General features: G+C 45.0%; 1 protein-coding gene across 1 annotated transcript in view; it reads right to left on the bottom strand.

Moving 5' to 3' along the window:
* The window catches only part of Ranbp9 (RAN binding protein 9), a 94,291-nt gene extending 79,467 nt beyond the window's left edge, over window positions 1–14,824 (bottom strand). The window contains exon 1 of the mRNA XM_059263112.1: window positions 14,194–14,824. Within this exon, the coding sequence (XP_059119095.1) occupies window positions 14,194–14,713 (520 nt within the window). The 5' untranslated portion in view covers window positions 14,714–14,824. The remainder of the gene's footprint in view (window positions 1–14,193) is intronic.
* Between the last annotated feature and the right edge of the window lie 695 nt (window positions 14,825–15,519).

Below are 15,519 nucleotides of genomic sequence, written 5' to 3'. Positions count from 1 at the left end.
ACTATAGGAAAAGCACTGTTTTGAGTAGACTGTATCTAATAACTCATTTAATATTCAAAACAATCCAACGAAGGAAATACTATATAGCCTCATTTCACAGCTAAGGAAACAAAGTGAGATAAACCATGTCCATTTTAGAACCCTGCTGATTGAGAATTCCAAGTCAGGATATGTGCTGCAATTTAAATTCAAGTAGCTTGATCCAGCAAGAGCTCTGACCACACATGAAAGATTTAGGGACACCAAGAATTCTGGGAATCACTCCATATTCATCCTTATCTATTCTTTCTACGTCAAGGCAGAAGAAAAAGAGAATACTGGAAGGCACACAACTTCTCACAGTGGTAGGTGCTTTTGTACGCAATTTTCTCATTCAACATTGGTAACAGGCATTTTCTAGCATCATTTTTTAAAATGAAACTTTTACAGAGATGACATGATTTGTTGCAAATTGGTAGACTCATGTTAAATCCATTCAGATTAGTGCTGTGGAGATGCTGGCCAGTTATGGGCTGGTGTATTCTCTGATGAAGTTCTTCACGGGGCACATGAGTAACTTCAAAAACGTGGGGCTGGTGTTTGTGAACAGCAAGAGAGATAGGACCAAAGCCACCGTGTGCATTCTCCAGGACACAGAGAAAAGTGACTAATGAACTGGACATGCAGGACCCAGAAGAAAGTGATTGATAAACTTTGCCAAAACAAGGCAGGATGGTCCTTCAGATGGTCCTGCTTCACAGAAGAAACTGCCAGACATTCTGCCGGACACAGAAGAAAGTGACTGACGAACTTTACCATTATAGGTGGGACAGTCTTCAAGTTTCCTGTTTCACTGAAAAGTCTGCCAGAGACTCTAGGCCTATAGGCTGAAGATGGATGCCCCAACACTACAGAAGAACTTTGGGTGACTGTCCAGGCAGCCAGTTGTCTTTGTCATTTCTAGAATTTTGGAAGTTGCTTACAATGCACTTACTGTTTAGTGAGGTAATATTCTTTCTGAGGTCTTTGATGAAGTTGAAGACTAGATAGCTATAATTATTGTTTTCCTTAACCATGATAAAAGGTAAATTACATATGAAACTTCAGACTCACAAAAATAGAATAGATGATAGAGTATTTTCTTTAATTTTGCTAAATACAAACTGACTAGATATTGTAACTATAATTCTTGCTTGGTAACTGTTTTGTTACATGTAATTTTACTGTATTAAAATGAAAACTTTCCTTTTTGATTAGACAGAAAAGGGGAAGTGCTGTGGGATGGTCTTTCTCTACATGTGAATATGTGTTGCTATCATTGGTTAATAAAGAAGCTGTTATGCCCTATGGCAAGGCAGAATAGAGCCAGGTGGGGAATCCAAGCAAAAAGACAGGTAGAAGGAAGGCAGAGTCAGGAGACGCTGAGTGCTGCCTAGGGAGCAAGATGTAATGGAACACAGGTAACACCACGAAGCCACGTGGTGATACATAGATTAATAGAAATGGGTTGAATTAAGTTGAAAGAGCTAGTAAATGATAAGCCCACAGATACTTATAAAATAATTTCTCAGAGGTTTATATTAATTACAAACTGTTTGGCCTATGGCAGGCTTCTTGCTAGCTAGCTCTTTCATCTTAAATTAACCCATTTCTATTAATCTATACATCGCCACGTGTTCCGTGGCTTTACCTGCATCCCATTACATGTTGATCCTTGGATGGTGATTTGGCATCTCTCCTTACTCTCTTTTCACCTTTCACTATCTCTCTTGGATTTTCCCGCCTGGCTCCATCCTGCCCTGCCATAGGCCAATGCAGCTTTATTTATCAACCAATCAGAGCAACATACATTCACAGCGTACACAAAGACAATCCCACAGCAAATTCCCAGCACAGAAACTAAAGATATAAACAAAGAAAGACAGACATAATACAATTTTGGAGAAAAAAAAAGTACTATCTCTTAGACAAGGCTGGTAATATCAGATGCATAGGGCCTACCTCTAACTATGCTCATCAGATGTAAGATTATTTTAAAGTCTGTAGTTTTTAAGAACGAAAAGAGGGGGTAGGTGGAGCCAAGCCCAGAAGTACAGATTTGTCATCCCACTGAAGCCAGAGGACAGAAATTCAGTGTCTGCTTGGGCTAGAAAATGAATTCCAGGTCAACCCAGTATACCTGGTGAGATCCTCTATCAAAGTAAAATGTAAAAGGAGGCTGGGGCTAGAGTGGCAGAATGCTTGCCTAACATATGCAAGAAGGCTCTAAATTTAATCCCCACTGGAGGATGAAATGGAGGTGGGGACTACAGAACCCCTCACTTTTTCTAAGAGTATAGATTCATGAATCTCACTTTAAAAGAGTTCTTTCAATGTCTGGGGCAGGGGTATGTCATGTATGTTGGCACACATGTCACAGGGCACCTAATGGAGGATCAGAGGACAACTTTGTAGAGTCCATTCTTTCCTTCCACTTTTGCATAAGTTCCCAGGATCACACTCAGGCCTTCAGGCTTCAGAGCAAGTGCCTTTACCTACTGAGCCTTTGCACTGACCCACCCAAACTTTAACACTTTTTTTTTTTTTTTCCTGAGACAGAGTCTCACTATGCAGCTCTAGCTGTCTGTCCTGGATCTCACTATATAGACTCAAACTCAGAGATCTTCCTACTTCTGCCTCCCAAGTGCTGGGATTAAGACATGTGTCACTATACCCTGCTAAATTTAAATCTTTATAACTGTAAAGGCCTCAATGCTAATAAAATGTTTATAGCTCCAAAAGAAAATTAATGTATTACTTAAAAGCTCTAAAGCCAGCAAGATTAGCTGTCAGACTGTACTCAAACAATCTTGTTGATTCCATTTAACTGAAATGGAAAAAGTTGAATACAGCCACTCCCACCTACTCGCCAATGTGCAGCCAGCCAGTCAATACCTTTTTGGAAATAGTAGGTCAGCCTTTTTTTTTTTTTTTTTTTTTTTTAATTTTCTTATTTATTATATATACAGCATGTATGACTGCAGGCCAGAAGAGGGCACCAGATCTCACTACAGATGGTTGTGAGCCACCATGTGGATGCTGGGAATTGAACTCAGGACCTCTGGAAGAGCAGTCAATGCTCTTAACCTCTAAGCCATCTCTCCAACCCCTATCTCTCTCTCTCTCTCTCTCTCTCTCTCTCTCTCTCTCTCTCTCTCTCTCTCTCTCTCTCTCTCTTTCTCTCTTTGTTGTTTTTTGAGACAGGGTTTCTCTGTGTAGCTTTGGCGCCTTTCTTGGAACTCACTCAGTAGCCCAGGCTGGCCTCGAACTCAGAGATCCGCTTGCCTCTGCCTCCCGAGCACTGGGATTAAAGGTATACACCACCACCGCCTGGTTTGGTCAGCCTTTCTTACAACATCCCTTAAGAGACACTACTGGAAATTTTCCTGCAAAACCTCCCCTATTAGCCTAGAAGACATACTAGCACTTATTTGTGATAATCATGGACTTTCTACTCCAACTTAAAGCACTCCTTCCTGGACCCACACTCTAACTTCTGGCCCCTGCAACTATTTCACCCCAGAAATACTAAATTCTAACCAGTACTGATCTACTACAACAAAATACATTCCTTAAATACAAATTAGCTCACTGACATTTAAATATGGGAATGGTGCTAGCAAAATAAAGATGCCACTTGGTCTATAACATAGCTTTTCTCAATACACTGATCAATTTTAAAAGCTTAACAATATGCAAAGACCCTGAGAACAAACAGCTGGGATTCCTACACAAGTATGTATATCCCTACAGTGCACAAAACCATCAGGGCAACAATGCAAAGCCACAGGCTAGAGGTGCTAATAAGGTTTCCTCTATGAGTGCAGATTCATGCATCTCACTTCCAGCAAACATGTATAAGAAGCTAACAGTATGAGAATTAGCATGAGAAAATTAGCCCACAATCCCACAGGATGTGACTTTTACCAACTAGAGTTCAGTATATAGTTTGCTTTGCCTTTACTTAGACTCCATTAGTTTTCAAAGTTACTGAGGTCAACACTTTACCCTCTTTCCCACAGTTATTTCAAGCATCTGTTATCCAGTTAAGACTATTTTATCAAGCTGGGTGTGGTGGTAAACATCTGCAAAACCAGCACTTGGGAGGTAAAGACAGAATTATAGTTCAAAGTTGTTTTCAGCTACACATAGTGAGTTCAAGGCCAGCCTGGGCTACTACATGAGACCCTATCACAGTGGTTCTCCACCTTCCTACCGCTGCAACCCTTTAACACAGTTCCTCTATTATGGTGACCCTCAAGCATAAACTTACTTTCACTTGTTACTGCAAGTTTGCTACTGTTATGAATCGTAATGTAAATATCTGATATGCAGGATATCTGATATGCCACCCCTGTGAAAGGGTCATTTGACCCCAAGGGTCACAACCCATGGGTTGAGAATCACTGCTCTATCAAAAAGAGCAGGAGAGAGGTGAGTGGAGAGCAAGAAGTGAGGGGGCAAGAAAATGAGAGAAGGTAGAAAGGACCTAGATTATTTTGTCAAGTTGGGCCCAGTAGTGCTGGCCTGCCACCCAGCTACCCAGGGTTCTGAAGGAGGAGTCTTGCAAAGTCAAGGACTACTTGCCAGCATGAATTGAGACTCTACGTAAAAAAAGAACCACATTCTGCATTCTACGCTGGGATTTTTGCCTGTCTCCTAAATGAATTTTTAACTTGAGTTCATTATGGTTCTTGGTTTACAAAGTTCTATGGTTTGCCTAAGACTATTTATCTACAACTATAGTACCACACAGAATATTTTCATTGTCCTAAAAATACCCTTCATGCTTTATATATTTGATCCCATTCCTTTGACAACACTCTTTTTTACTGTCTACAGTTATGCCCTTTCTACTTAGACCTTTTAGACAGGTTGTTTCCTCTTAGGAATATGTAGATCAAATTCATACATGTCCACATGGCCTGATGGCTTATTTCATTAGTGACTGATAATATCCCATGACATTAAACTTCTCATGGGTCTTGATCTTATCACCAATTACTTTACGATATCTTGGTGGCTACCAGTTTTTAAAGTCCATGAATAAATTTGCTGCAAACATTGAAAGGCAGGGCAGGGGGAGCAAGTTCAGAGTAGTCTTGCCTTGCATGCTCAATTTGAAGGGAGGGAATTAGTTCACATGCAAGTTTCTGTGCAGGTTTAAGTTTTCAGATGAGTTAGGTAAAAGTATGGTAAAAATATATTTGGCTGTGTCAAAAACTGGCAAAGTGGCCGTATCATTTTGCATCCCCCCACTAACAATAATTTGAGATTCTGCTATTAGGTATCCTCACCAACAACCGGCACACTGTCAGGCTTTGTTTTTAAAGAGGCTTTTCATTTCAATTAACTAGGTGTCAAGCACTTACACCCTAAGGAAGGAAGCCCAAGACCCAGGCTCAAGGGCTGCAGAGTCAGTCACACGCAAGAGCAGCACAAACGTCAGGGGGGACTGAACTAGGCTTGCAGACCGTTAGAACTGTGACCGCTGCATCGCTCTGCTGCAGGTAGCCAAGTCCCACACTAAGTGATGACCCCAGCCCCAAGCTCCCAGCTGTGGGAAAACAGGGTTTCCTCAGCAATGCCTCTGTGGTACTGAAACAGAGGTGACTATTGTCTTCTTACACAACACACTTTCCGAAGACTTCACTTCTAAACCTTATCTAATCCTCTGAATCTTTCCTTGGGTTTTTTCCTCTTCCTTTTTCTTCTTCCAGGACAAACTTAATGGGAATCTCTTAAAAGGCCTCAAATGCCCTTGATTTCCTTCATAAGCCTATCCTTCCACCACACCGACCAGGAAAGCCATAGCCATGGCCTTCCGTCAGTGTCACAGTCCACCTTCCTGATACCACCCTGGCAGTCAGCCTCTGCTGGAGAGTCTAACAATGTGGCAAATGGTCACTGCTGTGAACTCATCACCTCACCTGGCCTTTCCCAGTGCTACTAAAGGTATGCTCAGAAATCTCCAGTCAATCTGTTCCAATTAGTCCAAAAGGCTCATCCACACCTTCTTCATTCACACTACGCTAAGTTCAGGAAGCCTATTTTGTGAAGAAAATAGGGAAGCCATTAGATGTGCTAACAGTCAGCTCTCCACTCTGCTATCCCAAAGGGACCTGTGTCCACATCAGTTTATTACTACTGGAGGAACAGAAGGTTCTCTCCTCTCCAAGACCACTCACTCACCTGTGCTCTGCACTCCCCTCCCAGCCTTTACCCTATTAGTCCACAAGCTAAATACCTTCAGCCATTTTCTCTTTAATTTCACCTCAGCCTTTAAGAGCACAATGTTCCCAAAATGTGTGTTTTTCTCACAAAGTTTTGTGCCTCTGTGTGATAAACCATTGCCAGTATTGTATTAAGGCTGGAAGTAAATAAAAACATTTTTTAAATTTCAAAGTAATAAAAAAGGCCTTGCTGATATCAGTTTTATTTATTAATTTTTTTATAATTATTAGGAACCAGACCTTGAAATAAAATCGTAGTCTCATACCAATTTTCACATCACTTCAGTTTTACCCACACACTAAATGAAGACTGACTTAAAAATGATACAACTGTTTCTAACAGTACTTTCAGATTTTAAGAAGTCTTGATTATGTGGGATTTTCATCTGTCCTGATGACATCCGAATCCAGCCCTCAGCTAAAATGTAACCAATTATCAGTCATCAAAAACAAAGATTTTTTTCCCCCTTAACCTTCTCTAGGTATTGCCTAATCTTCCTACATTTCTCAAGCGTGCTCTGTGTGCTGTATTCTCTTTACTTGGACCCCTCCACTTATTTAGTCCCTGATACCTGGCTTTGTTCCCATCATGAAATCCAAACTGTTCTCCCCAAGGCTACAATGATCTTATTCCAAATCCAGTAATAAATTTCCCAGGCCTAACCTGGTCTACAGAGTGAGATCCAGGACCAGCTCCAAAGCTATGCAGAGAAACCCTGTCTTGAAAAAACAAACAAACAAACAAACAAAATAGTTAAGATGATACTTTTGGGTTGGAGATTTAGCTCAGTGGTAGAGTGCTTGCCTAGCAAGCACAAGGCCCTGGATTCCGTCCTCAGCTCTGGGGGGAAAAAAAAAATTCCCAGGCCTGCTTCCCTACACACTACCCACACACACACTAAGGGCCTCTTCCACCTTTCTCATCTCCTCTGCTGGGCTCCTCCACTACACACTACACACTACACACTACACACACACACACAAAGGGCCTCTTCCACATTTCTCATCTCCTCTGCTGGGCTCCTCCACTACACACTACACACTACACACACACACACTAAGGGCCTCTTCCACATTTCTCATCTCCTCTGCTGGGCTCCTCCACTACACACTACATACACATACACATACACACACACACACACACACACACACACACACACACACACACACAAAGGGCCTCTTCCACCTTTTTCATCTCCTCTGCTGGGCTCCTGGGACACTACACTCCTTTCCAGTCAGGTTCCTTGAAGTGGTTTCTTCTTGGGCCCCCACCTGCCTTTTAATAACGCAGTACATGTTCTGCCTCAGCCATGGCGCTCCCTCACTCCATACACTCAACATTTTCAGTTTCAACTAACACCTCAAAGTGAGTCCTCAAGGGTCTAACAGAGATCCCTCTTCCCAAGCTTCAGGTGACTTACAAACCCTTCCCAGGAATAAGTGCCTCACAATGTCCTAATGAAGACAGTAGGACTCAGACTATGCTGCTGCTACTATAGTCTGCATTTTATAATTACCCACAATCCAAACTAAGTCAACACAGCTGTTATGGTTTTGGGTGGGAACTGTCCCTCACAGGCACATGTGTTTGAACCAGTCCCCAGCTGTTAGCTCTATCTGGGAAGGCTGTGGAACCTTGAAGAGGTGGTGTCCACTGAGCTGGAAGAAGTGAGTAGCTGGGGACAGATCCGAGGCCATAGCCAAGCTCTACTGCAGCCTAACTGCTGTCTAGTTCCTGATCCATAGTGATGTAAGCAAACAGTCTCCCAGTCCTGCAGCCACGTGCATCCACCAAGCCTTCCCCACTATGAAGGCTGTGGACCCTCTCCAAAGAGTCAACCGACGGAGTAAGCGAATCCTACCCCATGTTACTTCTGCTAGTTCTTCTGTCACAGTGATGAGAAAGTAACTAATCCAACATGTCAGCACCCCATCTGAACACTACCAGCTCACACAGTAACAGCCCATGAAAAGCTCTATCCAATAAACTGAGAATTAGTTCAGCAGATACCCTACGGCCCTAGGGCTTCAAATGGGGAAGGAAAGATAAGCTGCCCATAGGGGGAGATCCAAAATCTGCAACTGTAGCTGAGTCTCAACTGCAGCATAGCGAGAACCTTGTGGCTTTCACTGCTGAGATCACTTAAAGACCCTTGATTCTGTTCCTCTGTAGGGCATTCTCCCCGTCCCCAGCATCTCCTGGTTTCCATGAAGATCTCAGATTAAAATTCCCACTTCTGGGGCCTGGCACAGTAGCACACACCTTTAATCTCAGTATTCGGAAGGCTGAGGGGAGAAGGATCTCTGTGAGTTCAAGGCAACCTGGTCTACATAGTAAGTTCCAGGCCAGCCAAAGCTCCATAGTAAGATCCTGTCTCCGAAACAAACAAAAGACTCCCATTTTCACCCATCCCCAAGACATTGTAACAGACAGTGCTAACATCTTCCAAACCTGTTAGACTCAAGGTTCACTTTAAGAACAACAGAGCTAGAAATCCTCCTAGATTTCTCCCATTATTCCTCCTATCTCCATATTACCTTTAAAATCTCACAGATATATGATGTGCTTCTCTACCCCTTACACTGATCAAGTTAGTCTTTAAAGCAAGTTTTCTAAAGGAATCGGCTTTTTTGTTGTTTTTTTTGTTTTTTTTTTTTGTTTTGTTTTTTGTTTTTTTGTCTCATACACTTGGATCTATCTTTCAATCAGTTGTGAGGGCTGACAAAATGTACAAGTGATCCAAGCACTTCCTATTTAAAATCTTCTGATGGTTTCCAACTCCTATGAGCAAGGGCTAAGCTCTTGCTCTCATCTTTTAAGCTTGGCCACTGGGTTTAACTCCACAAAACTGCCCATGACTGACTCTCTAATCTAGGAGTTCTCAACCTTTGAGTGTCGAACAGGGGTCTCTTATCAGATATCCTGCGTATCAGATATTTACATTATGGTTCTTAACAGTAGCAAAATTACACTTATTAAGTAGTAATGAAATAATTTTACGCTTGGGGGTCACCACAACATGAGGAACTGTAGTAAAAGGTGGCAGCATTAGGAAGGTTGAGAACCACTGCAATCCTTTCAGGGTCAGCCTAAGTTCGATGTTCCTATCTTCCACCGTATCCTCTAACATTTCCCTTTCTACAGTTATGTTCTTTGAGCTGTGTGAGGCAAAGACAGTATTTTAATCATCTTTGGGCCCAGAAACCAGTACCAAGTAAACATGGAGAAAAGCTCAAGTGAAAGAATGAATGAGTGGAATAAACAAGGCATACATACAAACTTACCAGAATTTTCTGCCCCATGGCAACTAGCTAGTTTTTCCTGAGTATAATTATTAAATTAAATCAAAGCCAATTTACCAAAATCTTAGCAAAGAGATCCCAGGGAAAACTCAGTTCGATTTTAATCTCTTTGATTCTTTAATACAAGATCTTACTATGAAGGCCAGGCTGGCCTAGAAGTCCCGCCTCCACCTCACACATTCTGAGATTACAGGTGTTTACCACCATGCCCAATATAAATTTCTTGATTTTAAAGATCTCTTAAATCGCCCCATGAGAGTGAGAGAGTTCTCTTCCTTAATCACTTTTTAGTCTTATTTTATGATCTCTCACTGAACCTGGAACTGACTGTTCTCTGATTAACAAGTTCCCAAAACACACCTGTGTCCTTTATTGCCACGCCCCCCACCCCCCAGGAGTTTCAGGCGCACACTAGCACACTCTGCTTTCCTGGGAGTGGTGGGATCTGAACTCTGGCCCTCCTGCTTGTACAGCAGACACTTTATCCACTAAGCCTCTTCTCAGCACCCTTAACAGGCCTTTGTCCTGGTAAGCAAACATGTGTTAAAATATTTGTTCAGACTTAAGGAATACAAACAAGGTCAGTGAGACGGCTCAGTGAACAGAAGTGCTGCTAACGACCTAGATTCAATCCCCCAGGTCCTACAAGATGGAAAGAGAACCAACCAACTTTGGAAGTTGTCCTCTGATCTCCACACGCACATGTCCACAACACACAATCACACCCAAGCCTGCATGCACACACATAAATTTTAAAAAAGATATTAAGGAAAAAATACAAAAATCATAAACACTTATATTTAGTAAGGGTTAAAAATTAGTAACTTCAGGGACTTGGCTCAGCAATTCAAGAGAGCTTAATGCTCTCCCAGGACCCGTTCCTAGCACCTACACCAGGTGGCTCACAACTGCCCTAACTCCAGCTCCAGGGGATCCAATGTCTTCTGGACACCAAGGCACATACATGCATTCAGGCATACATACCCCTCTACCTCCACCCCCCCCACACACACACACACAAAAACAATATCTACTTAGAGATTTTACAGATGCTTCAATTAAAAAGTGCAATTCACTATTTCATCACTTCCTCAGGTTTGAAGTTTCAATTCTCTGGCGTCTGTCTGTCCTAAGCATTTTAAGTCAGGAGTATCAAAGAGTCCCAACTTTTCTGAAGCATTATTGCATTTACCTTCAGTTACCTTTTCCCCTAATGGGAAGTGCCTCTGAACACAACTGTCTTTTAGAAATGTGAAGTTATTCTCACACAAATGGAAAGATGTAGTAAAAATAAAACAAAGATCACAACATTTGGAGTCAACAAAAATTAGTTTTTTTCCTTTAAAATTTTAAAGATGTATTTTATTTTATGTGTAAAAGTGTTTGGCCACCAGGCGGTGGTGGTGCACGCCTGTAATCCCAGCACTGGGAGGCAGAGGCAGGTGGATCTCTGTGAGTTCGAGGCCAGCCTGGTCTACAGAGCTAGTCCAGGACAGGCTCCAAAGCTACACAGAGAAACCCTGTCTCGAAAAATAAAAACAAAACAAAAAAGTGCTTTGCCTGCACGCATGTATATGTTCCTGATGCCCAAAACGGTAAGAAGAGGCATCAGATTCCTTGGACCTGGTGCTGAGAACTGAACCCAAGTCTCAGCAAGCTCAACAAGTACTCTAACAGCTGAACCTCTGCTCAGCCCCACAGAATTAATTTTTAAATCTGTCTGACTTGTGATTGAGAAAATCTAACCTTTAGATGCTCCCACTTTCCACATCTACTTGGGTCTCTGTAAAGCATCCTAATAGTGATAGCACACGTGTGCGTGTGTGTTATCTGTAATTGAAACATGTAGGCTCACTGAACCCAATGTCACATTCATTAACTGTTTATTTAATATTCATTAAAAAATAAAATAAAGTTATTATTATTAAGTCTAAACCTGTCACTTTAAGAATTAGTCAATATCGACAATTTTTTAAATAAAAGGGCCATCCCTGTTTTGATAACGGATGTGTGATTGTTAAATAAAAAGCCTCAAAAAAATTAATATAAGGCCAGCAAGGTGGCTCAGTGGGTAAAGGCATCTGCCAGTAAGTCTGATGAGCTAAGTCTAGGACCCACATGGTGGAAAGAGAGAACCTACTCCTACAAGTTGTCCTCTGAGCTCCACACCTGCACCATGATGTGTGCCTACACACCCCTCCCCCACCACCACCACCACCACCACCACACACACACATCGTAAAAAGAAAAAACTTAATATACCCTATTCTACATACATGGTAACTCTTCTGCAATTCAATTCATTTTATCTAGGTATCTGTCATTGTTAACATGGGACCTTTAAATCACTAAAGAAACTGTTTCCATAATCAGCAATTCCAATTTAGAAAAACATTTAAACACAGAATTTATTCAGAGGAAAAGAAATCAAGATCATCATTCTTGGAAAACAAGTATGATTAATCTTTTAAAATTCTGTAATACAGAAAAATGTCAATCGAATAATTTGTGTCTAAAAAAAAAAAAAAAACCAAGGCAGCACAATGATACATTACATAAAACATCTACTCTTATTTGTGACTTGTAAGTTTTATTATTCACTACCTACAATACTTCCCTTTTGCTACTGAGTCAAAGTTGCCCAGTATATTTGGTTTCCTCTCAAAAGACACACAGGAAAAATAGTAACAACAGAAAACACACAGACTTTAAAATAACAAGACTAGAAGAAGGTTTGGGAAAGAGACACAGTCTTTGTCACATGGGGAAAGGGAGAAACAAAGAGGAGATAAAACAGAGGAAAAGGATGACAACAACACATCTCTTCTTCCAGAATTAATGGTTTATGTTTATAAAACAGTGATGCTTCCAGAAAGTGAATCTCAACGTTACACAACAGAAAGTCATAAAAAGGCCAACAGGAAAAAATAATTGCGACAGCAGTATCGTAATATTCAAACCCCAACCACATAAGCACACACTTGTCTCTGGCCCAGATGATTAATTTTACATAAAAGCAGTAAATACAACTAATCAAGGCATGTTATAATGTTAAATAAGCCATAATCACGAGTCTTAAGCTCCATGGAAATTTCCTTAGGGACTATGCAGCCCAACTCCCCACATCTCTCAGAAGAAACTGAGGCCCTCTCTTGTAACATACCTAATATTACCAGTGACTGCCAGGACTCAGGAAAGCTACGATTCTTTGTTCACTAACCTCCCCCATATACAGTCTCTGCTTTTATAAGCTTTTTATTTACCATAAACCACAATTTTAAAATGATAAAGTTTTGTCAAATCTAACAAAAGCATTCTGGTAGCCAAAACAGAAGTAAACACTTCATAACATAGCACTCACTGTTCACACAAATTTAAAAACAAAATTAGGTAATAATCCAGAAAGAAATCAACAAAATGTCCTAACTAAAGGGGGGGAGGGAACCTTCAGTATTTTGAAATTTTCAGCCACTTAGATCAAGGAACACAGCGTTCGAAATGGTAAGCACTTCTTTGGATCTATGGCAAGAATAGAGAGGAATGTTCAACAAGGCCTATCTTTGTGTAGATTCTTTACAGCCAAATCATGCAGCAGATTTCTGTTGCCATACTCGTTTCCAATTAAATAGTAGCTGATTTATCAAGATTCTTCTCCAAGCCCAGTTCTGAATTCTTTCAGAATCTTATCGCCAGGTTGTTTATGCCCTCTTACATGCTTGTCACTAGGATCCAAAGACCCTTCCTTTAGAGCCAATCAAAAAGAACCTGGTTAGAATGTAAAAGCTCCTGCGTTAGATTTAGGGCCTGAAACACAGAATGTGCTTCCAAACTGATGTCACTGCATTTTTTTTTTTTTACCCCTTCCACACAAGTAAACTTGAAGCATGCCATTAATCTGAGCTACAATTCAAGAACCCCCTACTGCCATTTATGATTTTCTATACAACCGATTTGATTAAGCTTTGTTTTAACCTAGGAAAAGTGGGGGTGGGAGGAAGCAGAAGCCTAAGGTGGCTAGTCTGCTAACTGCAGGTGCAAAATACAAGCCAATTTTCTTCCAAATGCTAAATAACATGTCTTAAAACCCCTTGTTTTCAACAAAACTTCATGTAACATCAACCCGGAAACACAGGGCATTTCCCATCCGGAGGGGCGGGTTTCTGCTCCCCGAAGAAAACAGGGAATCCTGAGGTTCCCCTCTCACGCTCCCGGTTGCTTTCAATAAGGTGCAATGATGGCCAACTTGGGCCCCTTGTCCTTTTGTCCCCCTAGACAATCTCTGGCCTAATTTGGGACAAATCCTCCACTGATCACGCCTCCCTCCCCCTCCTGTGTATCTCTGCGCTCCCTTAATTAGAAACTGTACCTCGGAATCGTGCCTCTCACCCGCGCTGCGTAAGAGGAGACCGCCTGACCCTCCACCTGGAGAACAATGTAACCCAACTCTGGCCCATAGATTTATCTCGGGGAAATCAGGAGGTGCAATGTGTCCGGTCATCCCGGATTCCCTCAAAGCGTCCAGCTCCCGGCCTAGGAATCCCACCTCCTTCCCACCTGGGGACCCACTCTCACCTTCCCTCGCCCCGAGCCTCGCCCCGCACCGTCGGATCTCTCCGCGGGACCCCGCGCCCCGTACCTTTGTAGTGCACCCGCAGGTTGTTCTGCGAGAGGCCGATGTAGCTGAACTTGTCCTTCGGGCTCCAGGACCGGGGCAGCGGCGTCTCCTGCTCGTCCACGGCCGGGTAGAGGCGCTTCAGCCGCCGCTGCAGTTCCTTCTCCTGCTCGTTGAGGGCCGAGTCGCCGTGCGGGAAGGGGGCCGCGGAGCTGCTGCTGCTGCCCGCCGCCAGGCCCGGGGCCGGGACGCCTGCGGCCGAGCCGGGGCCCGCGGCCAGGCCGGGCGGCGCGCTGGCGGGGGCGGCCGCCGAGGCGGGGGGCGGCGGCGCGGCGGTGGCCGGGGGCGGCGGCGGAGGCGGCGGCGGGTGGAGCAGCAGGGCGGCCGCCGCGGCCCCCAAGCCTCCACCGGGCGAGCCGGCCGGAGAGGAGCCGGCGCTGGCGGCCGCGGGCAGGGCGACTCCGGAGCCCGGGGCCCCGGCGGCGGGCGGCGGCGGCGGCGGCGGCTGCTGTTGCGGCGGTGGCGGCGGCGGCTGCCCGGACATCCCGGCCGCGACTCAGCCTGCGGCACCTCCGCTCGTCCCTGCTTCCTCCTGCGCTTCCCGGGGGGCGCTGTCGCTGCGGCCGCCGGCACCAGGCGCCCAGAGTCCGCCCGCCCCGGAAGCAGGCGGCGGGCCGCGCGGCCCGGCGGAGCGCGGCGGTTGAGGCGACCGGCCGCGGGCGAGCAGGCGGGCGGGCGAAGGCGAGCGCGAGGGAGCGTTGGCCGGGAGCTGGCGGGCGCGCGGCCCGGGGCGACGCGGTGAGACGGCGAGGGGCGCGGGCGGGCGGGCGCGCGGCCCGGAGCGACGCGGTGGAGCGGGGAGGCGACGAGGGGTGCGGGCGGCCGCGGCGGCCGCTGCTCTCGCGGCTGTTTCCCGGCGGGCGGGCGGGCGGGCGGGCGGCGCGAGACGCTGCGCGCGGGCGGCGCCAGGCGAAGGGGCGGGCCGCGGCGCGAGGGGCGGGCCGGGTGCGCGCGCGGACCGGCTCCTGGGCGGCCTAGGGCTCGCGGGCGGGCGGGCGCGGGCGCGGGCGCGGGCGGGCGGCCGCGGGACCCTTCGCTGCGCCGGCCAGCCGCCCGCACGGCTCGTCGTGTTGTCCCCTCAGCCGCGGGGAGCCCGCGGCGCGCCCAGGCGAGAGCAATCGAGCCCCGCTGGGCCGCGGGGAGCTGAGCCTGGGGTTCCTAACGCCTTAAGGCGGGCGGGTCAGTACAGGACCCCCAGAAACCATTTCTGAAGGCGAAGACGAAGGCTTAAAATAGTGGCTCTCCCACTAATGAATTAATTAGTTTATGAGGAGTCCGAGTCAACTTCAT

This window comes from Peromyscus eremicus, chromosome 5, assembly GCF_949786415.1.
Source record: "Peromyscus eremicus chromosome 5, PerEre_H2_v1, whole genome shotgun sequence".
NCBI classification, from domain to species: domain Eukaryota; kingdom Metazoa; phylum Chordata; class Mammalia; order Rodentia; family Cricetidae; genus Peromyscus; species Peromyscus eremicus.
This window is presented reverse-complemented; position numbering and strand designations above follow the sequence as displayed.